The sequence below is a fragment of the Manacus candei genome, unplaced genomic scaffold, assembly GCF_025592945.1.
Source record: "Manacus candei isolate 608988 ecotype Guabito, Panama unplaced genomic scaffold, ASM2559294v1 h1tg000071l, whole genome shotgun sequence".
Taxonomy (NCBI): domain Eukaryota; kingdom Metazoa; phylum Chordata; class Aves; order Passeriformes; family Pipridae; genus Manacus; species Manacus candei.
The window spans coordinates 11,526,829-11,551,173 of record NW_026138119.1 but is presented as its reverse complement, the minus strand read 5'-3'; the positions used below and the strand labels follow the sequence as shown (position 1 = coordinate 11,551,173).

At 60.9% G+C, this 24,345-nt stretch overlaps 4 protein-coding genes across 10 annotated transcripts in view; 1 reads left to right on the top strand and 3 right to left on the bottom strand.

The window, feature by feature from the left end:
* Window positions 1-275: 275 nt before the first annotated feature.
* TMEM141 (transmembrane protein 141) lies at window positions 276-2,078 on the bottom strand. Of its 2 annotated transcripts, none has more exons than XM_051808237.1 (5): window positions 1,969-2,078; window positions 1,754-1,820; window positions 1,567-1,650; window positions 1,244-1,414; window positions 276-586 (listed from the first exon to the last, which is right to left on the bottom strand). In XM_051808237.1, exons 1-5 carry the CDS (start codon window positions 2,020-2,022, stop codon window positions 507-509), a joined length of 456 nt encoding a protein of 151 aa, XP_051664197.1. In that variant the 5' UTR covers window positions 2,023-2,078; the 3' UTR covers window positions 276-506. The 2 variants fall into 2 exon arrangements, with proteins under 2 accessions (XP_051664197.1, XP_051664198.1); XM_051808238.1 differs by having other exon boundaries at window positions 1,244-1,375.
* Window positions 2,033-4,437, top strand: PAXX (PAXX non-homologous end joining factor). 2 transcript variants are annotated; one of them, XM_051808236.1, is made up of 7 exons: window positions 2,033-2,180; window positions 2,263-2,323; window positions 2,455-2,489; window positions 2,598-2,788; window positions 3,335-3,409; window positions 3,864-3,957; window positions 4,050-4,437. In XM_051808236.1, the coding sequence occupies exons 1-7, from the start codon at window positions 2,095-2,097 to the stop codon at window positions 4,087-4,089; spliced, it is 582 nt and encodes a 193-aa protein (XP_051664196.1). In that variant the 5' UTR covers window positions 2,033-2,094; the 3' UTR covers window positions 4,090-4,437. The 2 variants fall into 2 exon arrangements, with proteins under 2 accessions (XP_051664196.1, XP_051664195.1); XM_051808235.1 differs by having other exon boundaries at window positions 2,065-2,180; window positions 3,338-3,409.
* A 113-nt stretch (window positions 4,438-4,550) lies between these two features.
* CLIC3 (chloride intracellular channel 3) lies at window positions 4,551-8,288 on the bottom strand. Its single transcript, XM_051808234.1, has 6 exons — window positions 7,957-8,288; window positions 6,996-7,105; window positions 6,522-6,647; window positions 6,279-6,385; window positions 5,853-6,028; window positions 4,551-5,492 (listed from the first exon to the last, which is right to left on the bottom strand). Exons 1-6 carry the CDS (start codon window positions 7,990-7,992, stop codon window positions 5,331-5,333), a joined length of 717 nt encoding a protein of 238 aa, XP_051664194.1. The 5' UTR covers window positions 7,993-8,288; the 3' UTR covers window positions 4,551-5,330.
* A 134-nt stretch (window positions 8,289-8,422) lies between these two features.
* The window catches only part of ABCA2 (ATP binding cassette subfamily A member 2), a 34,775-nt gene continuing 18,852 nt past the window's right edge, over window positions 8,423-24,345 (bottom strand). Inside the window, exons 21-49 of one of the 5 annotated variants that reach the window (XM_051808227.1) lie at window positions 24,160-24,343; window positions 23,660-23,872; window positions 23,148-23,344; window positions 22,881-23,063; window positions 22,260-22,444; window positions 22,042-22,168; window positions 21,044-21,334; window positions 19,759-19,977; window positions 19,495-19,597; window positions 18,800-19,122; window positions 18,116-18,329; window positions 17,844-17,949; window positions 17,426-17,537; window positions 16,959-17,019; window positions 16,547-16,721; window positions 16,346-16,461; window positions 15,693-15,840; window positions 15,371-15,494; window positions 14,351-14,483; window positions 14,061-14,178; window positions 13,774-13,952; window positions 13,312-13,453; window positions 12,834-12,968; window positions 12,560-12,663; window positions 12,190-12,282; window positions 11,801-11,903; window positions 11,528-11,665; window positions 11,076-11,282; window positions 8,423-10,817 (exon numbers count right to left, since the gene is read on the bottom strand). In XM_051808227.1, coding sequence (XP_051664187.1) covers window positions 10,782-10,817; window positions 11,076-11,282; window positions 11,528-11,665; window positions 11,801-11,903; window positions 12,190-12,282; window positions 12,560-12,663; window positions 12,834-12,968; window positions 13,312-13,453; window positions 13,774-13,952; window positions 14,061-14,178; window positions 14,351-14,483; window positions 15,371-15,494; window positions 15,693-15,840; window positions 16,346-16,461; window positions 16,547-16,721; window positions 16,959-17,019; window positions 17,426-17,537; window positions 17,844-17,949; window positions 18,116-18,329; window positions 18,800-19,122; window positions 19,495-19,597; window positions 19,759-19,977; window positions 21,044-21,334; window positions 22,042-22,168; window positions 22,260-22,444; window positions 22,881-23,063; window positions 23,148-23,344; window positions 23,660-23,872; window positions 24,160-24,343 — 4,469 coding nt within the window. In that variant the 3' untranslated portion in view covers window positions 8,423-10,781. The remainder of the gene's footprint in view (window positions 10,818-11,075; window positions 11,283-11,527; window positions 11,666-11,800; window positions 11,904-12,189; window positions 12,283-12,559; window positions 12,664-12,833; window positions 12,969-13,311; window positions 13,454-13,773; window positions 13,953-14,060; window positions 14,179-14,350; window positions 14,484-15,370; window positions 15,495-15,692; window positions 15,841-16,345; window positions 16,462-16,546; window positions 16,722-16,958; window positions 17,020-17,425; window positions 17,538-17,843; window positions 17,950-18,115; window positions 18,330-18,799; window positions 19,123-19,494; window positions 19,598-19,758; window positions 19,978-21,043; window positions 21,335-22,041; window positions 22,169-22,259; window positions 22,445-22,880; window positions 23,064-23,147; window positions 23,345-23,659; window positions 23,873-24,159; window positions 24,344-24,345) is intronic. The other 4 variants (XM_051808232.1, XM_051808229.1, XM_051808228.1 and 1 more) reach the window with 4 other exon arrangements.

Sequence of the window (24,345 nt, the reverse complement as noted above, 5' to 3'; positions counted from 1 at the left end):
AGCTATGGGGCTCAGCCCGGCCCTGTTCAGGTGGGTGGGAAAAGCCTTGCTGCTGCAGGGGTAGGGACATGGGGACTGGCTGGGTTCAGGGTACAGAAAGCACACAACAACAGCTCTGCCCTTGTAGCTTAGCCCAGACCTGCCCATGCCTAGAGCCAGCTCGCAGCAATCCACGTGCCAATAGAGTGTGAGTGCCACCTGTTCCCTCGGGGTGACATTCACCACCTGCTCTGCCTGTCCCACTGCCAGCCTTCACCTCATCCACAATGAGCACCTTCAGTTCTTGACTTTTATTGTACCCTCAGTGCAATGTTCAGAGGCCATGAGGTGGGCAGCAGTGATCCCTGTAGTGCCTCCACCACACTCTCGCTGCAGGATCAAGTCCTCTGAGCTTCCCAACAGTGCCATCAAGCCTACCAGGTGCACAGGCAGCATGGGCAGCGACAGGTTGGGCAGGCAGCAGGGGCTGAAGTGGGATACAGGTACAGAGTGCTGTGCTTTGCCGGCTACTCCACCACATCTCCATACCTGTTCCTCCTCACCGGCAGTGCGGCGCTGTCCCTGTCCTCTGTGCTGAGCAGATTTTCTGCAACAGAAAGTACAAGCTCCCTGGACCTCCAACTACCCTGGTGTGTTTGCCAAGGGTGGGCAGAGAGAGAACCACAGAGCCCTAGTGAAGTGTTTAAAGCCTCTTCAGGTGGGCCCAACTCTGGGACCTCAAGGTGCTTTAGGAGCTCAAGGTACATGTGACAGAGAGCAGCAAGCAGCCACGGGAACTGTCCAGTGCCTCTCTTAGTGCCCCTCCAGCTCTATCCACTCTACGGAGCAGTAATAAACCTCTCTACACCTCATTTGCTCTCTCCATCCCTTACCCTCTCCATCCTCTTCCAGCAAACGAGCCCTTCATGCTGGCTCTTGTGAATCCCCAAAGCAGGCAGGGCACCAGTTAGCAGTTAGCAGCGAGTGCACCCAGCCCACATCTCCAGGTCTGCTCAGGTACCGCTGTGCCCAGAACACAGCGGGACATGGGAACTATGAGATCAGGTAGGGAGCTCCAACCACCACATGTCCTTCTGCTCCCACTCCTCGGATGCGGTGTGCCAGTGTGGGACTTACATTGAGATTTTGGCAATTACACAGTCACCAGTTTAATTATGAGACAGGAATAGCAAACTAATTATTGCAGCAGGGAAGAACCAGGCACGACAAGCCTGGGGAAAGCAACAGGGAATTGTGAACGTACCTGTGGTCTGAGACACCCCACCAGTCACGGCGAGCTGCTGTGGGGACTTGCCTGTCTCCAGATAAATCCAGAAGTCGGAGCATTTCTGTGTCTCAGCTCTGGTTACCACATAGCTCGCGAGGGACCCTGCGGCTGGGGAGGCCGAGGTGCTTCTGACAGCGCCAGCAGCACCTTGGTGGGGACAGCACCTGATGCAGCTGCCCAAGAACCCTCCGGAACCCCCGGGGACGGGGCGTCGAGAGGTGACCGGAGCTAGGGACGAGCCCCCCACAGTAAGGGCAAACACCTCTCTGCCCGCAGCACCACCCGGGCCAGGCACTCACCCATGGCCAGCAGCAGGCTCCACTGCGGGCTGTACGGCAGCTTCTGCCGCGCCAGCTTTTGCACGGCGAAGGTGGCTCCGCTGCCTGCCGAGACCGGGGCCGGGGTTACCGAACACAGCCGGGCCGTCCCCGCTGCCCCGGGGAGCGGCCGGGGACAACCGAGGAGGGGGGCTGGACGGGGCTGTACCTGCCAGGAAGGTGCCGATGCCCTTCACGAAGGCGTGGGACTGGCAAGCCGCGTACTGCTGCAGCGCCTGCGGGGACGCGTCAGCGCCGGGGCTGGAGCCCTGCCCGGCCCCCGCAGCCCCGGCCCCACCGGCACAGCCGGGCTCTGCCCGGCCCCCGCAGCCCCGGCCCCACCGGCACAGCCGGGCCCCCCAGCCCGTCCCCCGCAGGGCGCACCGGGTGCTTGGCAGCCACATCATCCTCCACCCGCCGCAGCCCCAAGTTCACCATGGCGGGGCTGTCGGTTCCTCTCGCGGCCTCGGGCGGGACCCGCCGCTCGCGCCCGCCCCTTCCGGCGCGGCGATGGCGGAACCGGCCGGGCCCTTCCGCGTGCTGCGAGCCGGGCCGGGCCGGTTCCTCTGCTACTGCCGGCCCGGCGGCGCTGTCTAGTGAGAGCGGGCGGGCGCCGGGAACGGGAGCGGGGCCGGGCGGGGGTCGAGCAACCCCGGCCTGAGCCGCTGCCTCCCGCAGTGTAACCGACGCGATGGAGGTCTGGGCCGGGGATCTCGGCGGCTGTCCGGCGTTTGGCTGCGTATGTACCGGGGCCGGGGTCGGCGGTGGGGCTCGGGCCTGAGGCCCGGGGTGCCAGTGGGGCGGGGATGGACTCGGGCCCGGGTTAGGCCGTGTCGGACATGCTCTCCTCCTCCTCCTCCCTCTCTGCAGCGGTGCCCGCCGGAGGAGCACGGCGCGATGCTCAGGTGGGTGCCGCCGCCCCGACACCCTCTATCCTCGGCTTCCCTCATCCCGGGCTCCCCTCACCCCGGGCTCGCCCTGTTCCCCGCTCCCCTCGCCCCCTATCCCTGCAGGGCCGCCCTGGGGCGCGGGGCCGCTGAGCTGAGCCTGGGCCCGGGTTCGGCCACGCTGCGGATGCTGGAGGAGCCGCGGTGCCCGGCCGTCGCCCTGGCCCAGCTGCCCGCCGCCGAGGCGCGCAGCCAGCTGCAGGCGCTGGTGTTCGGCATGGCCGGCTGCATCGAGACCTTGGAGAGGCGCCTGGAAGGTCCGTGGTGGGTTTGGAAGGTGTGAGGACAGGGGGAGGGCCGGCAGCTCCTGCCACCTTCATGGGATCGTCACTCCCACCCAAAGTGCCCCACGTGCCCCAGCTCAGCCTTGGGCCTCTCAGTGGGAGAGGGCTTTGCCTCCCGAGTATCACATCAGGTGCTTTCTCCTCACTAGTCCCAGTGGGCCAGCAGCAGAACTGCTGCCATCGCTTCCCTGTTCTGTTGGCCAGTTCCTAAAGCTGGCCAGGGTCTTCATCAGAGCCCCCAGACAGAGGATCCCTGCTGGGGCCCAGAGGACACAGTGGTGTGTCTCTGGGTGGAAACACAGCCCTGTCCTCATGGCCAGCACCACACCAGCATCCTGAATGTGGGAGTCACCTTACAGACATCTCTGTTTGAGGAGTCTGGGAAGATTTTGTGGCAGCAGCAGTTTGGGTGGGAGCGCTGAGAGGAGAACAGGCCTCAGTTTAGCTGGAGAGGCTTGGGATGCTGCATGCTGTATTGGGGTGTGTTGTCACAAGCTGTGGCTCTGGCTCCTGTCTCAGCAGCCGTGGAGACACTGGCATCTTCCTGCAGCCCTCAGAAGAATACTGCCCAGAGCCAGCAGCTCTTCCTGCCAGGTAGGCACTGCCAGGGGCACCTGCCCTGATCCTGCTGTCCTGCCTTCTCCTTCCCAGAGGCTGCTGGTCCTGTGTTCATGTGCTCTTCAGCACACACCGAGTGCCCTCGGCTGTGGCTGCTGTCAGGCACCCACTGTCCTGGTGCCCTTCCCGACAGAGCAGGGGCAGGGCTCACTGTGGTGGCTCTCGGGGTATCTGGGGTGCTCAGGTCAGAGGCTGGTCATCACCAGCCTCAGAAGAAGGGCAGGCTTTGCTGTGCTTCCAGACTGGGGGCTGGGGCAGGTCCGTGGCTCCTTTGGGAGAGGAGGCCAGGCTTGGCCCTTCCTCTCCATGGCTGCTGGCCCTGCCAGGCTGGGCTGCTGGAAGCTCGCCCTGGCCCTGGAGGGACTGGCAGGGCTGACAGAACACCTGGCTGACCTGCAATCTGCATCCTGCCTATCCTTGACTGAGGCAGACCCCAGCCCCAGGAAGAACAGGGCTGCTGGCTCAGCTTTGCCAGCCAAAAGGAAGGTCCCGGGAGAGTCTCTCATTAACCCTGGTTTCAAAAGGTCAGTGCTGGTACTTGGCTGCATAGGGACCCCATGGGCTCTGCTTGGGGCATGGGGCTTGGGGCTCTGATGCTCCCTCCATCTCCTCCCAGCAAGAAAGCATCATCTGGAGTGAATTTCGAGGACTCCTGAGTGGTGCTGTCCTGTGCCCTGATGACAGCCCTGTGGAGCCCTATCAGCATGCGCGTGGGTGGAGGAGAGAGTGCCCGGTGTCTGGGGCCAGCTGAGCCCCTCTCACCCAGGGAGGCAACAGAGCCATCAGCACATGGCAGCTGACCCTCCACTGGGGTGGTGGCCGGGCCTTTGAGGAGACACCAGTGGTTGCTTTCTTCCCAGCAGCTCTTCCCTGCTGGCAGGGGCCACCTCTTGACTTCATTTTCCTTGAATTGGTGGGGTTTGGAAGGAATTTTTGTAGCACTGCAGAACGGAAGGATTGCCTTTGCTTATCTTCTTTCCAGTAAAGGTGTTTTTAGCCAGCCAGTCTCTGTGGATGTGTCGGTGTATTCTGCCTCTCCCGTTCCCAGGAAGCCTTGGGCCAGTTTCAGCTGAACCCAGAGGTCCGGGTCTCAGAGAAGTTTCCTTCCCTGCCAGCTTTTTGCAAGTGGGTTGGCAGATGGGTGGTTAGAGCCTGCCCAACCCCTCCAGAGAGCTGGGAGGATGCACTCTGCCTTGCTTGGCAGTGGGAGAGAGAGTGGAGGTCAGTGCAAAGCCCTGTAAGGGAGAGCTGCTGGTGTGTCACTCCAGACTCACGCTGGTCTTGCTTGCAAAGCCTTTATTGATTTCCAGGAGCTCTGAAGCTTGGCTTGGGCTTGCCCCGCTTCACAACCCCCAAATCTGCTCCTGAGAGCAGACTAACCGCAGATTCCGGGGGGTTGGTACCCTCTGCTCCCCTCACCCAGGGTGCTGGGAACTGTGTTCTCAGGGCTCTCCATGGCTATGCTGGGTCCCCTCACCCAGTGCAGGTGTGAGGGCATCCTGCAGTGCCTACTGCCCAGGCACAGCTGGGCCTTGGACCCTCATGAGAGGGTGGCACGACGTGCCCACACAAGAGGCTGCAGGGCTGCCCTGTGCTCTGGGCAGCTTGTCCTCCCCAGCTCTACCCCTGCCCACAGCAGAACCCAGCTTTGGCACTGATGGTGCCCATGGCTTTGCCCCCCAGTCCCGATGCTCAGGGACCACAGAGCATGTCCTGGCTGGGAGGGAGGGTGGCACAAAAGGGGCTCAGTGCACCACAGATTACTGCTAGCACCTGGGTGCCAGGGGCACAGCTCATGCTCTGCTCTCCCAAGTGCGTGCTGGCAGGAATGGGGTGGGCACTGACCTCCTGCCTGACCCCAACCCTGGCCTTGCACCCACTGGGGTGCATACCCAGCTCACTGTGGTGCACGGACCACGGAGCGATAGGCTTGTACAATCTCCTGGCTGTTGGGACAGGTGTATTTGAACTCCTTGGTTTCACTGGCACTGTTGAGGTACCGCCACACACCCCGCAGGTCTTTGGGGATCCCGAAGCGGCGGTAGTGCTGGCACACGACCTGCGGGCAGGAACAGGGGGAACTGTGCCTGGTACTGTGTGTCAAGGAGGGCCCAGCTGCCAGGAAAGGAACCAGCTGGGAAGGAGGGCAGAGGGCCAGTGGACATCCCCAGCACTGCACAGTTGAAGGCTGGCACTTAGGAGGGGACGTAGAGGGGAATGGGATCTCTGGGAAGGCACTTTGCTGGGCAGGGCTCCTGGGGAGAAGGATACCAGAGGACACAGGGCTGACAGCATTTGTGAAAGGAGCTGGGGGTTGCTAGAGGCACCAAGAGGAAAGTGAGACCATGGGGCCAGTGGAATGGAGATGCCAGGGAAAGAAGAAGGAAGAAGGGCAGGGTGCCGGCATGCCCCTGCTTACCTGAACAATGTTGAGCTTGGGCAGCAGGTTGCAGTCGGCCAACGTGAGGTGTTCTCCGTCAAGGAAGCGTCGCTGGGAGGCCCGGAGGTTGGGGTCCCGGGCCAGCTCATGCTCCAGAGGGGCACGCAAGTACTCATCCAGCTTCAGCAGGGCCCGCAGCAGGCTCCGCTGCAGCACTGTGGGGAGGGCAGCTGGGTCACGGCAGGGGCTCCTGCTCTGCCCTGGCCCCCTGCCAGTGCAGCCCTGTGTCCAGGCAGCACCCACCTTACCCAGGCTGGCACCTGCTCCTTGCCCTCCCACAGAGACCTGACATTGACCCACATAGATGGGGAGGACTGAGGGCGCTTGGTGTGACCAGGATAGGCTTTGGGGGGGGGGGGTGACACTAGGAAAGATGCGCAGGGTGCTTCCCTACTCGATCCTCACCCTCGTCCTGGGCAGGCACCGGGTTCTTGATGAAGGCGGAGAACTTGTGGAAGATGTCGTTCCCGGCCAGGCTCGACTCCCGGTACTGCGGGACCAGACTGGGGCACCTGTGGGGATGTGGGCACAGTTGAGGCAGGTGGCAGGGACCAACAGGCTCACATACTGTCAACCCCCTCCTCTCTCAGCCTGTCCTGCCCCTCTTTGGCCCCTTTGAGTCCTCTCAAGGCAGCACTGGCCACTGACGTGGGGGGGCCCAGCTGGTCCTCCAGGAACTCCTCGATGGTCACGGTGTCAGTCTTGGGCTCGCCGTTGTAGAGCAGAACAGGCAGCTGGGCACCTGGTGCGAAGTCCTTCAGCACATCCAGTGCCCTGCGGGAGATGGAGACGCTGCTGATGTCTGGCATGTCCAGGGCTCTGCTTGGCTCCATGCACATGTGTGTGTGCGTGTGTGCATGTTCATATGTGCACGTGTGTCTCAAGCAAAGGGATGAAGTGGTGCCCCTAGGCTGCTCCTGCCTCTGTGTGTGCCTAGGGAAATGCCCACTACTCTCCCCAGGCAGTGGTGGGCACCTGGAGGGGTACAACAAGCTCCATGCATGCCATAGTGCCCACCCTTCACACACCCCTTCCCGCACTGTTGGGGACATACCACCCACCTACCCTGCCCATGGCCCTGGCCCGAGGACTGGCACCCTCTGGGAGAGGACCACCACTCACCTCTTCACGTCCACGGTGGTGAGGGTGAAGGGCACCCCTTTGAGCAGCAGCACCATGAAGAGCCGCTGGCAGAAGGGGCAGTGCCCAACACTCTCCCCGTCTTCGCTTGCCTGTGGGCACAGATGGAGAGCTCAGCTGCCCCTTCACCCCAGCATGGCCACAGTGGGGGCAGCCCTGGATGAGGTTGGCAAGGCACGTGCCCCGGCCCAGCCTGGCTGACACAGGCTGGCAAGCTGTGCTGCAGTCCATGGCACCTGCTATGCCAGGCAGGGCACCATGCCCCCAGCCCCTGAGTGCTCCCAGGGCCTCAATGCCGTGCCCCAGAGCAGCCACGTGGCACAGCGAGTGCTGGCCCTGGCACCCCCCCAGGGAACAGGACCTTCAGGCTGTGCCAGCCTCAGAGTGCCAAGGGGGGCCAGGGCTTGGGGGCAGCAGCAGCAGTGGCAGCAGGGTCAGCTGTGGCAGGGACAGCCTAGTCGCAGGGACTGTTCACCAAAGGAAGTTGACAGCAATGCTGGTGGCCCCGCCACCCCCAGGCACAATCCCAGGCAAGCCCTGTCCTGCCTGGCACAGCCGGACAGACTGCCCCGGCCGGGCGGCTGCTGGGCTCTGGTTTGTGGATAGCATCCCAGTCTGACCTCCCCAGGTTGAGGCCTCACAGCCCCCCTGCCTGCAGGGTAGGCAGCAGCAGGCAGTGCTGTGGAGAAGAGCCATGCCTGCTGCCTGCCCCCCCCCCCCGCCTGCCTGCTGCCCACTGCCCGTCCTACTCCTATCTGACCACTACCTGGCACACCGCCTGTTGCCAGCCCCACTCCCTACCTGCTGCCTGACCCCCTGCCCATTACCTCCCCCGTTCTCCACATCTGGGCACTGTGGTGGGCAGGGCAGCCGGGTCACCCCACTGTAGCACTGCCAGTGGTGGCAGCCAGCAGTGCCCACTGGCCTGAGGATCCCCCCTCACCTTGATGAAGAGCTGGATTTGGGGTTTCTCAGCCATGCTGGGTGCCAGCTGTCAGCACAGTGCTGGCTGCACCCTGAGTGCCCCAGCTGGAGCCACAGCCCCTCCCAGGCCACATTCCTCCGCAGGGTGCACCCGCTCCCACCCACACCCACCCACACCTGGCCCCACGGCACAGGCGGGACGCACTGCCATGGGGCCCCTGCACCGCAGCTGCTGCCAGCCCTGAGCTGGTGAGGGAGGCCGGTGGCATTGCCAGCTGCCACAGCTCCTGACTGCACCCCCAGCCACCCCACCACTGTCCAAATGATGCCAAGCACTGGGCACACCCCTATGTTGGGCCCAGGACCCTTTGCCCACAGCAGACTCCCGCACCCCCACCCTGGGCACTGCCAACCCCCTCCTCAGCCTGATCCCTCCCAGGCACCCAGACCTGACCTTCCCACCCATCACCAACCACACAGCCTCACTGGATCCAGTTATTATTTTTTATTTAAAATGATCAGTATTTTCACATTTCATCTTTTTTTTTTGTTTGCTAGCAATGTACAGGCAGCTCCAAGACTTCCCCGCCCCTCAGAGGCCCCATGCCTGGGGCTGAGCGTGGCACTGGCGCTGCACCCGTGGCTGGTGGCCAAGGACGTGCAGGGGGAGGCAAGGCTGGAAGTAGGGCCAAACTCAACCAAGTGAACAGTGTTAAGGCAGCAGCCACCCCTGCCCTGGGGACATGCCCTGGGGCACTACGCTCCTGCTCCCTCCCTGCTGCCACCTTTGGGGTGGCCCCAGCAGCATCTGTGCCCAGGCAGCCCTGAGCCCAGGGCAGGGAGACCACCGTGGCCATCCAGGCTGTATGGGCACCAGAGCATGTCCACTGACCATCAAAGCCATAGGGACAATGGCATGGTGGTGGTGGGGAGGGCTGAGAAAAGGGGAGACACTGTGAATGGAGTCCCAGTGCCCTTCCAGAGTCCTGAGCAACAGGGCAGTGTGGCAGCTGTGGGGTGAGGACAAAGCCCAGAGCACTGCAGCACTGCTGCCCAGTGTGCCCCAGGGTGCCACCACTGAAGCGACAGCTGGGGACTCAAAGATGACACCATGCCCTCTCCCTGATGGCAAAGGGCAAACCTCGAGCTGGTTTGTCCCCCCCCACTCGCCCAGGAAGGCAGAATGTGCCCAGCAAGGGAGCAAGGGCACGCCACTGGGGGCTGCCCCCATGTGCCATCCACTCCACCCCAGAAACAGCCAGTTTCCCATATGCCATTAAAAAAAATATGGTCTGAAAAATCTGAAAATAGAGCTTCTCCCCCCAGTTTTCCCCTTATTGAAAATACTGTATATTGTATCACAATCTATAGCAGGTGGCATACAAGGCTGGTGAGACCAGGGGGGCACGAGGACAGTGGAGGTCAGGCCCTGCTCCTGTGGCTGAGTGGGGCCAGAGGTGGCTCGAAGAGGCCTCCCCACGCCGTGTGCCCCACACCTCCCGTGGCAGCCAGCTCAGCAGCAGAGCTCTCAGGGCAGCCGGGCCTCACGTGCTCCCCAGGAAGGTGCATGGCCACTCTGGGGTGCTGCCAAAGCCTGGCTGGGGGTCAGGGTCAGCATCACGGGCCCTGCTGTCACTCTGCCTCTGGGCACAACTGCAGGTTGCTGAGAGCAGCAGGCGCCAGACATGGTCCCTGTGGGTGACAAGGCAGAAGGACCCTCTGCAAAAAGGAGGGGCATTGCTGACTGAGGGGGTGTCCACTGCTAGCCCAGTGACACTGCCAGCCCCACGGCCACGGTCCATCCTCCCCTCCCCAGCACCCCGGGCACCCCTGCCAAGCTGTGCCCATGCCCACTTTGACTGTCCCTACCTCGTACCTTAAGGTCAACCCACTACCACCTTCCAAAGATATCCTGGGGTGCAGCAACCCCTCTTCCAGTACCGCCAGCGACCCAACAATAAGAAACCAGTGCAGGTGGCTCCTGTACAGGGCTGGACATGGAGGAATGAGTGCCAGGGCAAGGGGACACTGAAAGGGACACAGCAAAAAGATGTCAGAGCTGCAGCAATGCCCTGCGATGGGCGAAGCGGATGGTGAGGGCAGGCAGGGGGAGGGACGTGGTTAGGGTCAGAGGGGAAAACAGCTGGTGCCAGCATGTGAAATACCCTGTGACATACCCCTCTGCCCCCCCGCGTGCCTCTGCAGGAGTGCTGCTGCCTGGGGATGGAGTCAGTGCCCAAGGCCAGGCAGGGCTGGGGTGGGCAGACCCCAGGGTGGGCAGGACATATCAGCAGGGCCAAGACCCCCAGCGACATCCCACCGATGACAGAAATCGGTTGTGGGTGAAGCACCAGACCTGTCCCTGTGGTGCCCAGGGCAGTGCCGGCCAGGGGCAATATAGAAGCAGTCATCCCTCCTCCAGCTCCATGGGGCCAGGCCTGGCAGGGTCCCACAGCCAAGGGTCCCTGGGGTGAGTGCAACACAAGTGTCCAGTCAAAGGCACCGCTCACAGGCCTGGGTGTCTCTGCCCCAAGGCATGTGGGGCCGGCAGCGCTAGCGCCAAACTGTGTCCTTTCCTTTGCAGTCTCCATCCATGGCACGTGCCTGCTGGACAGGCCGAGGACCATGGCCCCTGTCACCACACAGTGATACTGCTCCGGAACTGAAGGAGACAAAGGCCACCCGTGGTGGCTCAAGAGGTCCATCCAAGCATTGCTGTGCCCACTGTGTCCTCCCTGGCATGTGCCTCCAGCTGCGGCAGCTCCGCTCCACAGGGAAAAGGGAGGGGAGAGGCCAAAAGGGTTCGGTGACTTCACAGACGGGAATGCGGCTGCCCCCGGGGTCTCAGCACAGCGTGTCGGTGTTGAAGGAAAGCTGAGCCTGGGCAGGGAGACAGGCAGGGTTCAGGGATTGCCCACTCTGCCAGCATACCCAGGGCGTCTGGGGCCAGAGTCCAGCCCAGGTGGTGGAGCCGCCATCCCTCCCAGAGAACCCCCACCCCTTCCAGAGAGCCCCGGGCATGGCCCGGCCCTGGCTCCACCATGTCCCCTTCCTGGTGCTGCAGCACCCAGTCCCAGGGCTCCATGGCAGAGACATAGGTAGGACCAGGGACACCCAGATCCAGGGACAACCTCTCACCCTCTCCTCCTCAAAGCTGATGAGGCCTTCATCATCAGTCTCCAGATCCTCCTGCTCCTCCACCACCAGGGCCCGCAGCTCAGTGGGGGCAGTGCGGGGGCGTAGCAGGCTCAGCAAGCGTTCCAGGGGTGACTGCAGGACACAGCTGGGGCTGGTCTCCTGCTGCTCCAGGTTGTCACTTTGCTTCTTGGCAAAATTCACAAACACCTGGGTGTGGGGGAAGGACAGGAGAATGAGAGGTATCCTCACAGGCGCCTCTACCCTCAGCCACCTCTCGCCTGTCATTCGTGCTGCCAGGACAGGACCCAGTGCATTCCACCATGTGGTGGCTGCCACTGTATTCCCCATCCAGCTCCACCTCCTGCACCAAAGGTAGATCCTGCCTGGCACTTTGTCACGGCCACCATCCCTGTGGACAAGTGTCCAGTTGCCCATGCTGTCCCCAAGCTTACATTGTCCAGTGTGGTCTGGCTAACAGAGTAGTCTTCGATGCCCAGCACGTCCACCACCTGCTCCATCTTGCTGAAGACCTGCGCCAGTGAGATCTGGTCCGACTTCAGCTGGTACTGGGCCTTGGTGTGGTGCCGCTCCTGGAGGTGCGCACAGGGTGGGGCATTGAGCCCTCGCTCCCAGACCCCCTCCAGTCACCTCACAGAGGATGAAAGCTGCTTGTGCCCCAAGGTGGGGGCTGGCAGAGAACAGCATGGCCACCGAGGGCAGCTCACCTTGAGGACGGCCTCGGGGAAGTTGCGATTAAAGAACCTCACCACCTCCTTGACGTTGAGGCTGGACTTGGTGCGCACCGTGATCATGTAGCCATCACCAAACCTGCACGGGCACAAGGGACCCTGTGAGGACCTGTCCTCTCATCTGAACCCCCATGGGGAAGGACTGAGTCCTTGGAAGGGGACAATCCTCTCAGGCTGCTACCGCTGGACACCAGGACAGTGCCAGAGCACTCTAGTGAGCCTGTTTCCCGCCCACCTCCAAAGCAGCACTCACACAAAGGGCTGGCATCTTGTCACGGGTGCCACACTGTCACCCAACCATGGGGGCCCAACTCCTTCCTGCCCTGCAGTGAACACGGGGTGTTTGGCTTCCGCAGGGCTCTTACCTGTTCTTCAGGTGCTGGATGCTGCCGAGACACTTGAGCCGCCCGTTCACCATGATGGCCAGGCGGGTGCAGAGCGCCTCACACTCCTCCATGCTGGAGGGACAGGGCAGGGTTCAGTGGGGGTACGTGGGAGGACAGTGCCAGGGCTATGGTGGGGGTAAGTAGGGGGCTGGGCTCCCCAGACCATCACCCAGGTGCTGTGGCCACACCACCAGGGATGAGAGAAGGCAACAGAGCGTGTCCCAGGCTCACCCTGCTCCCCATGCCCCTACCAATTCTATTCCCTGGGGACAAGGGAGCTCCCTCCCTCCCATGCAGCACACCCCAGATGCCTGGAGGCATCGTGGGTGCAGCCAGAACCCCCGTGGACCTGTGAGATGTGAGCACCACGGAACGCCCCGTTTTGATGACATCCAGGATGAGGTTCCAGAGGAAGCGCCGTGCCTTGGGGTCCATCCCTGTGGTTGGCTCATCCTGGCGAACAGACAGCACCCTCAGACATACCAGCCCCCGGAAGGGACCCTACCAGCCCCCTCCTGTTCTGAGCCTAGCTCAGGACACTGTCCCACACTCCAGGACACGTGTGGAGGAGCCAGGGGTGGGCAGCTCCCACCCAGGGTTATTTCTGCACCCTCAAGGCACACCAGGAAGATGAAAGCCGGGTATCCGATGAGCGCGATGGCTGTGGACAGCTTCCTCTTGTTGCCCCCGCTGTAGGTGCTGGCAGGCTTGTCCGCATACTTGGTCAGCTCCAGCTTCTTCAGTGCCCACCTGACCACCTGCAAGGTGCAAGGGGCTGCTGTCACCCTGCCAAGGCCATAGGGCTGGCAGAGCTGGCACGGGTTGGGCTACACAGCTTGTGGTCCCAGCTGCTGATGGGACCACAAGCCATGTGCCAGTCAGGGGAGCCCCATGGTAGCCCCTGGCACAGTCAAGTGCCGGTGGGGGCCTGCGAGCACGTGTGCCTGGCCCTGGCAGCCCACGTGGGCACACCGCCGGGGCAGCACTGCCATGAGGGCAGCAGCACTGGCTCAGGATCCTGCTGCTGCCCAGTGAGACGCCATCCCCATGGCACAGCACCAGCCCTTGGGGGTGCTGCCAACTGCCCACCCAGAGCCCTACCCGCTCCTCATCCTTCCAGGGGATGCCGCGCAGGCGGGTGTAGAGCTCCAGGTGCTCCTGGGCAGTCAGCTCGTCGAAGAGCGCGTCGAACTGGGGGCAGTAGCCTAAGCTCTGCTGGACCTGCAGGAGCTCTTTCAGGATGCTGTGGGAGAAGACAGAGGGGAAGTAGGGAGAAGGAACTGCTTTTCATGAAGACCCTGCTGCTGAGGCCCCTTTCACATGTCTTTACACCGGAGCATCTTCCCCCAGGTAAAACCCCACCAGGCAGCCTTAGCCCAGGGCCACTGTCACTTGCCTCACATCCGAGGTGGGTGACGCAGGAGGACACAGAGCTGCAGTGTCCCTTGGGAACACACAGGCTCACTCACGCTGTTTCATCCTGGGAGCCCTCCAAGCAAACCTCGTCCAGGCCCCAGGAGAGCGGGCAGCCCATAGCCTCACCCGACACGTGCCCCCGTTAACCTGTGCCCATTAATGAAGGCCTCTCCGCCCGTGGTGCTCTCATCTCCCGTCAGCATCTTGAAGGTGGTGGTCTTGCCTGCGCCGTTGACGCCCAGTAGCCCGAAGCACTCCCCGGGGCGCACGCCCACGCACAGCCGGTCCACGGCCAGGATGCGCCCAATCTTGCGGGACTTGTACACCTGGTAGGCCAAGGGATGGGAGCTCAGCTCACCAGGAGCCACCTGAATCTCCAGCCCTGTGATGTCCCTGAGATAGGCTGGTCCCAGGTGTCTCCTTGCAGCCCCCACCTTGGTGAGGTTCTCGATCTTTAGCATGTCATTGTCAGCGTCGCCACGCAGGACCCGGTGCCGCTCGTTGGCTACGTCAATGTCATCCTCGATGGGTTTGGTGGAGACAGGCAGGCGCCTGTGGTAGGGGGCATGAGTGGAGGGGGATGTGGGACTAGGAGCTATATCCCTGCTGGGGCTGGGGAGCTCCCACTCACACCCACCAGAGGGGCAGCCTGGAGCTCAGGTGTCCCAACAGCAAAGCTTTACCCCATGGCCAGCCCCCCATGCCTGCTGCCCACCGCACTCACTGGGGCTTCCGGAAGAAGTTGTACTGGCACATGATGGTGATGAAGAAGCCAACGAAGCCTTCGATTGTCATGGCAACAAGCCCCCGTGTCACTATGTCCCATTCAAAGGGTGATTTCATTTTATCGAACTGCCCTGAGTGGGAGGAAGAGGAGAGAGTGGTTGGGGACACCTTCCTGAGGGGACGGCCTGACCACACCTCCTGAGCTGACCCCTAACAACAAAACTGCTCCCATGTTCCCCATGGCAGCTGCCTGGGCTGGTCAAAACATGCTTCCCTACTCAAAGCACAGGTGCTGTGGAAATCATCTGGTAGCTTTTCAACCTCAGTAGGATGAATGAATCCAACTGAGAGTAGTATCAGTTGGATTTGTCAGATCCTAACCCATAATTGCCCCTCATGGTGCCAGCAGCATCTGGGTTATGTACAAAAGCTATTCAAGAAGCAGAGAGCAGGGTTGCTTCTGAGGCCAGGCTGAAGCTGGGAGTGGCAAAAGGCTTGTTTCGGTTGGGCAGCAGCCAAGAGACCCCAGCTGGGAGAAGAAAGTCCCTGCAGCCCCCATTCCTCCTGTCACAGCACAGCCCCAGCACGGCCCAGAACAGCTGAACCATGGCCCACCACATCTCCAACGCAGCCCCAGTATAACACACCTCAGCTCCACCACAGCCCACCACATTACTACCACGGCCCCACTATGACCCACCACAGGCAGTGTGCAGCAGCAGAAGCAGCAGAACTGCAAACCTCTGTCAGGGCTCACACCTTCCTCTCCCCGTGAGGCTGCTATTTGAGAAGGCTCAAGGAGCCACTTTCAGCACCCCTGGCACTATGCCATGGCTGACCTTCAGCCATATCTCTTCCTGTGCCCCGTCTAGTCCACCCCCCTGGGTCTTTGCTCCAGGTTGCTCTGGGCCTTGGGACACCCTGCTGGGCCAGCAGAGGGGATGTGCCAGCATCACGGTTCCCTCCAGTCCCACATGCCCTGGAGCAAGAGAGGCAGGGAGGGAGCAAGAGGCTGTACCGATCTTGGCGTAGTACTCATTGATGTACTCATTGTAGGCCATTTCCATCAGGCCATGACCCAGGTTGTAGTTAGGAAACACGAGGAAGCAGCTCTTCAGGTAGCTGTTCACCACCTTCAGGTCCTGTGGGGACAGTGGAGAAGACACAAGCAGCAAACAATCCTGAGTGTGTGGTAAGATCGGGAACCCAAGGTCCAGTCTGATCAGGTCTCATTCTGGGAGCAGAGACCTCCTAAGTTCTGTCCCAGCCTGAGCCATCCCACGACCCAGTGGCAGTGCTTCCCTTCCTGATGGCCCTCAGTAGAACCATGAATCCTATACCTTGTCGTGCTCAAAGAGCTGCAGCAGGAACGTGGCAACAGTGGCTGTGATGCCAATGAAGAGATTGATGACAATGAGGAAGACATAGGCAGAGCTGGGCACCTCAAACCAGAAGGAGGCCGGGTACATGATGGGGGTGATGGACCAGCTGGGGAGATGAGCAGCAGGAGTGCACGTCAGTATGGCAGGAGAGGGATCCCCAGCCTTGAGATCGCCCATCTCCCAGCCTGCCGCTCCCAGGCTCTCACACCCCAGCCCTTGCAGCCAACCCACCCCAACCAGCTCTGGGGACTGCAGAACATCAGCCCCAAGGGCAGGCCCTGCCTGCGCAGCCACAGCATAGATGGGGCACAGAATCATAAAAAGACTTGGATTGGAAGGTCATCTAATCCAGTACCCCTGCCATGGGCAGGGACAACTTCAGCCAGATCAAGCTGCTCCAAGACCCATCCAACCTGGCCTTGAACACATCCAGGGATCAGGCAGCAGCAGCTTCTCTGGGCAACATGGGCCAGTGTCTGACCATCCCCATTGCGAAAAATTTCTTCTTTATATCTAGTCTAAATCTCCCCTCTTTTAGTTTAAAACCATCACCCCATGAGACTCTGGAGGGATTCCCCAGTGCCTCCTCACCACCCCTCTGAGCAATGTACCCATAGAGCAGGAAGAGGGAGAGGACGGCAGGGAAGTTGGTGGGAGAGGTGTACGCCGGGAGGTCAAACACGAACAGGATGATGATGCAGCATGTGGCCGGCACCAGGTAGTTCAGCTGGAGAAGACAGAAAGTTCTGTGGCTGCCCACTCCCCGGCACAGCCCTGGGGGCTTGGCTAGTGGGGCCACGTGCACTGCTCACCATGTCCCACACATAATTGGCCAACCAGTAGATGACAGGGTCGCAGCCGCTCACGAACTGCAAGTGTTTGGCCTTGGTGGCCTTTTCGGCCACCAGGAACACCACAAAGCTGGCTGGGACGAAGGACATGGCCACAATAATGAAGATGGCGATCACCACATCTGTGCCTTGCAGGCTGGATGAGGAGCAAGGAGAGCAGGGACCCCATCAGTTGCCTGGGGAAAGGCCACCCATCCTGGTTGTGGGACAGTCACTGTGCACAGGGCAAAGGGACTGCCACATCACAGCCACCCTGTCGCCCACCGTGCAGCCTGCAGGGCAGGAGCCTCAGCATTCCCCTGCAACCACCAGTGAGGAGCCCCCACCTCCCATGAGACAGCCACCCTCCCTCAGGCCAGCTCCTTGGACCTACAGGTAATCCAGTGATAAGCTGGCACTTGTTTTGTTCATGGGGTGATTGGTGACCGTGATGCCTGCAAGAAGGACCAAGAAGAAACATGGAAGCATGAAAACTGGCTCAGGACACAAAACCTTGTCCCTAGTCTGCCTGGTCCCGACTTCTGAGCAGAACAGGTTTTCAACCAGAAGCTAGCCAGGAGCTGCCTTCCCTGAAGTAACCCAGCACCCCGAGGCCAAGCCCTCTCTCACTGGAGAGCACCCTCACAAGCCCAGGCACCATCAGGCAGCACTTTGGGACATTCTGCCCCAGCCCAGACCTCAGAGGGCTCTGCCCAGCTCTCACATCTCAGAGCCAAGTGTGTGAAACCTCTGACCCAGCCAGGCCCAAGATGGAACACTGCACTTTGGAGCCTGGATGGACCATGCCCTAATGCTGTTCCTGATGTGCTTCTGTGCTCAAACACCCTTCCAGCTCCTTACCGTAGGCAGCAGGGTTGCCCTTGCTCTTGGGCAGGTTGGCTCTCAGGATGGCATTGTTGAGGGCGTTGAGGTAGGTGGGCATACTGTGGTAGCCTTTGTTGTTGTAGAAGACCTAGAGAAGGAGGAGTGGTGGGAGGTGGCAAGAGAGCTGGACTCACAGATGTACTGGGAGAGAGGGATAGGATGGGGTGGACAGCCAGCCACAGGGCAGGCATCCTGTGCTCAGGGCTGTGGGGAGAGCAGGCCACTGCTGACTGTGCTGGGCCAGACCTGCTGACCACCCCCCACCCAGCTGGAGCCCCCCCAGAGCCCTTGGAGGAGAGAGCACTGCAGCAGAACAGTGGGCCAGAGGGCCCTGCCCACCCGCCCTCACCTCCCCACCCATCTCCCCCCACCCCAGGGTGCAGTGCCGTCCCACCTGGGCCGTTCTCCGCACAGCGATCTTGCGCACCATGGCAGGAGCCCTGGCACCAAAGGAGGCTGGGATGGATTTCTGGACATTGCCGAAGGTGAGTGCCCCATACCTAGTGGACAAGGCACTACTGAGGAAGCTGTGACTGCTGTCCCCCACCTCCAGGAGTGGAGCCATTTCTGGCTCCAGACAGCACCCTGGGGCAGGTATCCCCAAGTCTCTGATCCTCACCCCTGCTCCACGGTGCAGGGCAGATCCCCCCCAGCCTCCCCTCTTGCCTGTGCAGCCGGAAGCGGTCCGAGGTGTAGAGCAGATACTCAGAGACATTGCGCCCTGTGATGTCTGCCAGGATGTCCCCCGTCACTACCTTCATCTGCGGGGGGTGGCCCCCCACACCACTGGGGCAGGAGAAGCCAGTCCCCTGCATGGAGCATGTGCACTTGATGGGCTCATGGATGATACGGGGCAGAGCGGGGGCCGAGGTCACGGTCCCTGAGGAGCAGAGAGGGTGGCTCACAGGCAGGCTCCTGCCTGCCCCAGCTGCTGGGGACAGCATAAGGGTTGATGGGATGGCCAGGCAAGGTCCTGGTGACTAAGAAGGTCCAAGAGACGGATGGGGGGAAAAGCTTTGGGGCAACAGAATGGTTCAGAGAGGGGCTATGAAGTGTGCCTGGAGAAAGCAATGGGGGAGGAGAACGTCCAGCAAAGGTGGCACAAAGCTGGCCGCAGGGCTGGTGACAATGTCACCACCCCGGGGCTCAACTGGCATGGTGGTGGCTGAATGGAGACAGTGTTCCAAGCACTGGTCCTGAGCCAAGAATTCAGCCCAGCAAGGCTCTGCTGTGGCCAGGCCAGACTGACAGGCACTTCCAGGGGTCCCTGGAGCTGCTTCTGTGGGGAAAGGCATCATCTCCCTGAAGGAGACAAATCCCAGACATCTGAGCAGCCAGCACAGGTAATACCTTTGACAGCAGAGGTCGTAGAGTTCCAGGCACGGAGCAGGTCCTCATCCACTGAGATGGGGTAGTCAGAGGGAGCCGGGGATGGAGGCGGTGGCACAAAGTTGGAGAGCGGCAGGCCCTGGGTGAAGGAGTCGATGCACATGGCATCGAAGTACTTGGCTGCCAGCATCTTGGACTCGTTGCTGTTAAGGTTGAGGGTCTGCATGGGCTGGTCCAGTGTGTTGTTGAAGGGTGTCTTGAGCACGCAGGTGGCCCCCACACCAGAGGGCAGATGGAAAGTGTTCACGAGCTGCTGAGGGCTGGCATCGGGAGACAGCCTGATGCTGCAGGGAAAGTGAGCCAGTAAGGAAGAGCAAGGAGCAGGAGACACAGGTTTCACCACCTTGGCCATCTTCTGCTGGGACCTCCCTGAGGCCTTGGCACTTATGGGCACACACAGCCTGTGCCTGGCATGACTGGGCTGCTGATTGCAGTGTCAGGGCTGGCACCTCTCCCAGAGACATCCTGGTCAAGACAGAGGCTGCTTTCTGTCAGGGGATGTGGCACCAGCCGGGCTCTGCTCCAAGCTTGAGCCAGCGCTGGTGCCAGGCCAGCTGTGGGCTGCATTCCTCCCTACCCTCCCTGAAGTCCCAGGGATGGAGACAGGGATGGGGCTGGGGCACGGGGTACTGGTTACCAGCGGTGGCGGTTCTCACCGGTACTCATGCCGCTCCTCATTGGCGTAAGGAATGAAGTTGCCCTTGGGCTGGGTGTAGTTGTGGTATTGTGATGGTGAGAGGATGAGGGGTGGCAGGTCACCTGTGGGGACAAGGATAGGAACCTGCTCACACCTACAGCACCACCGCACACAGGCAGACTGTGCCTTGACCCTGTCCTCCTGCAGTGTCCACATCGGCTACACCGGGGCAGACAGAAAAGGTAACCCCCAGCATGCAGGAAGGTGGGTGGCACACACGCACCTATTTCGGGCACGGAGAGGGCCACAGTCATGGCCACACAGACGAAGAAGGCGGGCAGGAGGATCTGTGAGAAGAGGGCCTTGGTGTTGCGCTTGGCGCAGTGGAAGCGTTTGACAATCAGCCCGTGGAACTGGCGCAGCTTCAGCCACGAGCCTTCCAGTTTGAAGCTCCCCTGCCCTGCCAGATCACAGTCTTCTGCCTCCACCTCTGCATCGTGCTCTGGGGAGGGGAGAGGGATATCAGCCCTTTGGCACAGCTGCTCCCACACCTGCCAGGGCTCCCAGAAAGCTGAGCCGGACACCCAGCCCAGGACAGCAGCCCAAAGGACAGGGCAGCACCCAACCCTGACTGCTACGGAGCCACAGCAGCAGTGTGGTGTGAAGCAAGACCACTGGCTGGCAGGTTCCTCTTAGCCCCAAATGGTAAACTTAGACAACAGTTTAAAAAAACCCAAGCTAAATTGGTGCTTTTTTGCAGGACTCCTCCATTTTCCCATCAGCTCTCCCAGCTGATGAAGGGTCAGCACAGTCAGGAACAGGGTACAGGACATAGGTGGGGTCCCAGCAAGGTAGTGGGAGCTCTGCCACGGCACTGTCCCGGGTCTGTCTCCCACAGCCCAAATCACAGTGCTCAGAGCAGCTCTGGTGGGGGTTAAAGGTGGCACATCCCTGAATTAATCACAAAAGCTGCTGAGATAACCCAGAACAGGATCTGTGACTAAAGCAGCAACCTCGAGGCACTTGTCTGCACCCTCCGTATCCAGCAATCCCAGCATCCAGGAAGGGAGAGCCTTGCACCTGGGGCAGGGTATGGCAGGTGAAGCCACCAGCTGGAAGGTGACACTGGGCTCAGGGGCCAGGAGGAGAGACTCAATGGGTGCCAGTATGGGGAGTGGGCATGTTAGTGGGACAAGTCTGCAAGGTGGCACTGGAGACCCACAAGAGGCAGAGGCAGAGCCAATGCCAGCTGCCCCCGCTGACTCCATGCCTCAGCACGAGACCCCCTCCCCACACCCTACCTCCCAGTTTGGGGTTGCAAACTGGTGGAAGAGCCTATTCCCAGCCCTCCCACCCACGCTGTGGCTCTCTGGGTGCTGTGTTGGTGGATGCACCATCAGGCCCCTCCCTGTGGGCTCTCATCCCAGCAGGCACAGCCCCCCATCTTGGACACAACCGCATACCCTGTGGGGCCAGGACCAGCTCTGCCCTGCCCCGCTGAACCCTCCGTATCCCAGTCAAGTGCCTCCCCTGGCCCCTGCCGCTGGCCGGGCACCAGTGGCACCAACCTTGCAGACTGATGTTATCGGGGTCCTGCCGGTTATCGAACAGGGGTGCATAATCCCCAAAGAATTCGGAATAAGCCCCACCTTCGTCACCCCGCACGGAGCCCACTGAGGAGGCCGAGCGCAGGGACGCCTGTGACTGTGCCAGCTTAGAGCAGGTCACCAGGTTGCTGAGTTCCACCTCGGGCTTCTCTGGCATCGCTGCTTCGGCCAGGGGCTCCCCGTTGGCCTCGGGCTTTGGGCCCAGCTCAGGGGTGGGTGGCTGCAGGGCATCCTTCTTGGACTCCTTGATGTCTGGAATGAAAGAGGTGGGTTGCTACCAGTCATGCTCCTCTTCACTGCAGCATGCATGGAGCGGGGATGGATCATAGAATCACAGACTGGTTTGCATTGGAAGGGATCTTAAAGCTCATCTCATTCCACAACCCTGCCATGTGCAGGGACATCTTCCACTAGACCAGGTTGCTTCAAGCTCCATCCAACCTGGCCTTGAACACTTCCAGAGACAGGAAAGCCACGGTTTCTCTGGGTAACCCGTGCCAGGTCCTCGCCACCCTCAAAGGGAAGAATTTCCTCCTAACATCTGATCTAAGCCTCTCCTCTTTTAGTTTAAGACCATTCTACTTTATCCTATCACTATCTGCCCACATAAAGTCCCTCTCTTTAATTTTTTCAAGCTCCCTTTAGGCACTGGAAGGGGCTCTAAGATCTTCCTAGACCCTCTTCTTCTCCTGGCTGAACACCCCCAGCTCTCTCAGCCTGTCTCCCTGGTAGAGGTGCTCCAGCCCTCAGAGCATCTCTGTGGCCAAGTTCTTCCTGTGCTGAGGACTCCGGAGCTGGACACAGTGTTCCAGGTGGGAGTAAACCCGGAGCAGAGCAGAGGCTGGCTGCCCTTGGCTGGGATGGGCTCTGCTGGAAACATCTCCTCCCCTTAGGAGAGGAGACTCCTGCATTCACCAAGCCAAGGAAGAGCATACAGCCCCTCGCTAACCCCCGCGCACCCGTACCCACATCGCTGTTCTCCAGAGACTGGTCCTCCTCAGACACCTTTAGGAAGACCTCCTCCAGGGTGGTGTCCATCAGCCCGAAACTAGTGAGGTCCAGCTCCTCCAGGCTCTGCTCCAAGTGCTGTGGGGGGAAAGTGGTGTGTGACGAGGGCAGGAGATGCCCACAGTACCACAACCCCCTGCCTGCCCACTCTGCCAGCCCCTTCGGGTACCTGAAAGAGCCTCTCAAAACAGCCCTTCTTGACAGCCTCACTGGGCAGGATGTAGGAGAGCTCTGTGTTGGTGTCCGAGATCAGGAGGCAGGAGGCCACGTACTTCTTGATGAACTGGGAGACGCGGGGCTCAGAACAGGGGCTGACAGAGGAGTGGGCCAGGGGGCTGTGTGGCTGGCCTGGTTCTGGGGCAGAGGGGCAGCACCCATCGGTCACTTCACACCTAGCCTCCCACCATGACCCACCACGTTCCCCCTACCACCCAGTGCCGTGGGGGCTCCTTCAAGCCTCCATCATGGGGTGCTGGCAGCTTCCCGGTCACCCTGCCTGACCTGGGGATGGGCTTCTGCATTGTGGTCCACACTGGATGTCTTGGTAGGCAACCCACAGGCTGGACAGAACCAGCACCTGGAGGCAAACGCCACCACGCAGGATCTGACCAAGGGCTCCGCTGGAAGAAGCCATGGCACCTCCTACACCCTCTCCCATCCCCTCTGCCCTCCATATGGCCTAAGAAGACTCAGGATGGGAACACCTGGGTGTTGACCTCTCGCTCCTTTCCGGGGCTGAAAAAGAGTCCTACCTACTCCTCTAAACAAAGGGTCCTGCTGCTCTCCAAACCTGTGCTGTTCCTGGTGTCTGACTGCTTCTTCACCACCGTCAGCTTGTAGCCATCACCGTAGGTGCTCTTGAGGAACAGTGGGGAACCACAGCACTTGAGTTTGCCATGGGAGATGATGGCGATGCGGTCCCCCAGCAGGTCGGCCTCGTCCATGTGGTGTGTGGAGAGCAGGATGGTCCTCCCTGATGGCAGCACAGAGCCTCAGCAGAGGGGCCAGGGCTGCCATGGACAGAGGAACATGCCAGGCTCTGCCCAGCTCCGCTCACCTGGCTTGTACTTGAGGATGAGGTCCCAGATGGCCCTGCGGGCATACGGGTCCACGCCAGCTGTGGGTTCATCCAAGATAACGGCCCGCGATCCACCCACAAAGGCAATGGCCACTGACAGCTTCCTCTTCATGCCACCCGAGAGGGTCTGCACCTGGCAGTGCCGTTTGTTGGAGAGTTCCAGGTCCTCAATCATCCTGGGAACAGGGCAGAAGCACCAGGGATGCTGGGGGAGCTGTACTGGTGCTCAGTGCTTATGGGGAGTACATGACACCTCTTCCCCATGTGATACCTGTGGCCCTTGGCCACTGGGACTGCCCAGTTGTTGTCAGGCTATGAGCCTCTTCTGCTTGCTTCCACAGCCTGATACATTTAAGGGTGGGAAAACACCTGGTGGAGCTGCTCTAGGGGACATCTCTGCCACCAGATTGCCCCCATAGCCCAGCCAGCAGGAAGGAGACTCACTCATGCCAAAGGCATGGATGGAGCCAAAGGAGCTGGAGGGTGCCTACTTGTCCATCTCCTTGCGGATCTCCTCCTCTGCCATGCTCTTGAGCTGTGAGTAGAACCAGAGGTGTTCCTCCACTGTCAGCCTGTCAAAGAGCACATTGTGCTGGGGACACATGCCCAGGTTCTTCCGGATTTTGTCCATCTCCGTACGGATATCGTGGCCGTAGATGGTTGCAGAGCCGGAGGTTGGAGGGAACAAGCCAGTGAGGATGGACCTGAATGGATGGAGAAAGGTAACAATATGAGGGAGCTTGTATTCCTCAATCCGCTCCCGATCCCAACCACCACCTCTGTGAGTATCTGCTGGGCCTGAGGCAGAGCAACATCAGCACAGGGCCACGAACCCGCTGCCTGTCCCATGTTCGTGCCAGCCCCACACTGCTACCCTCTGGGCATGGCACCAGCTGCCACAGGATCCTGCAGGGACATCCCACAGCCCTTTCCCCACCCCCCGCAGCTGGCCAGAGAGACATGGCCCCTTTCTGCCCAGACAGGCACTCACATGGTAGTGGTCTTGCCCGCACCATTGTGCCCCAGGAAGGACACGACCTGGTTCTCATAGAGGTTGAGGCTCAGCTTGTTCAGTGCCAGTTTCTTGTCTGTCTTGTAGACCTTGGTGAGTTTGTCGATGCAGACAACCAAGGGGAGGTGGGTTGGCTCCTCCTCGATGCCTCGTGTCTCCTCTGCT

Coding starts and splice junctions, on each gene's coding strand:
- TMEM141 (XM_051808237.1), bottom strand. CDS start 2,022: ATGGTGAACTTGGGGCTGCGGCGGGTGGAGGATGATGTGGCTGCCAAG. Junction 1,415..1,566: donor GAGCCTGCTGCTGGCCATGG/GTGAGTGCCTGG, acceptor GTCCCCACCAAG/GTGCTGCTGGCGCTGTCAGA. Junction 587..1,243: donor TGGGGTGTCTCAGACCACAG/GTACGTTCACAA, acceptor TTTCTGTTGCAG/AAAATCTGCTCAGCACAGAG.
- PAXX (XM_051808236.1), top strand. CDS start 2,095: ATGGCGGAACCGGCCGGGCCCTTCCGCGTGCTGCGAGCCGGGCCGGGC. Junction 2,324..2,454: donor GCTGTCCGGCGTTTGGCTGC/GTATGTACCGGG, acceptor CCCTCTCTGCAG/CGGTGCCCGCCGGAGGAGCA. Junction 2,490..2,597: donor GAGCACGGCGCGATGCTCAG/GTGGGTGCCGCC, acceptor CTATCCCTGCAG/GGCCGCCCTGGGGCGCGGGG.
- CLIC3 (XM_051808234.1), bottom strand. CDS start 7,992: ATGGCTGAGAAACCCCAAATCCAGCTCTTCATCAAG. Junction 7,106..7,956: donor AAATCCAGCTCTTCATCAAG/GTGAGGGGGGAT, acceptor CTGTGCCCACAG/GCAAGCGAAGACGGGGAGAG. Junction 5,493..5,852: donor CCAAGCTCAACATTGTTCAG/GTAAGCAGGGGC, acceptor TCCTGCCCGCAG/GTCGTGTGCCAGCACTACCG.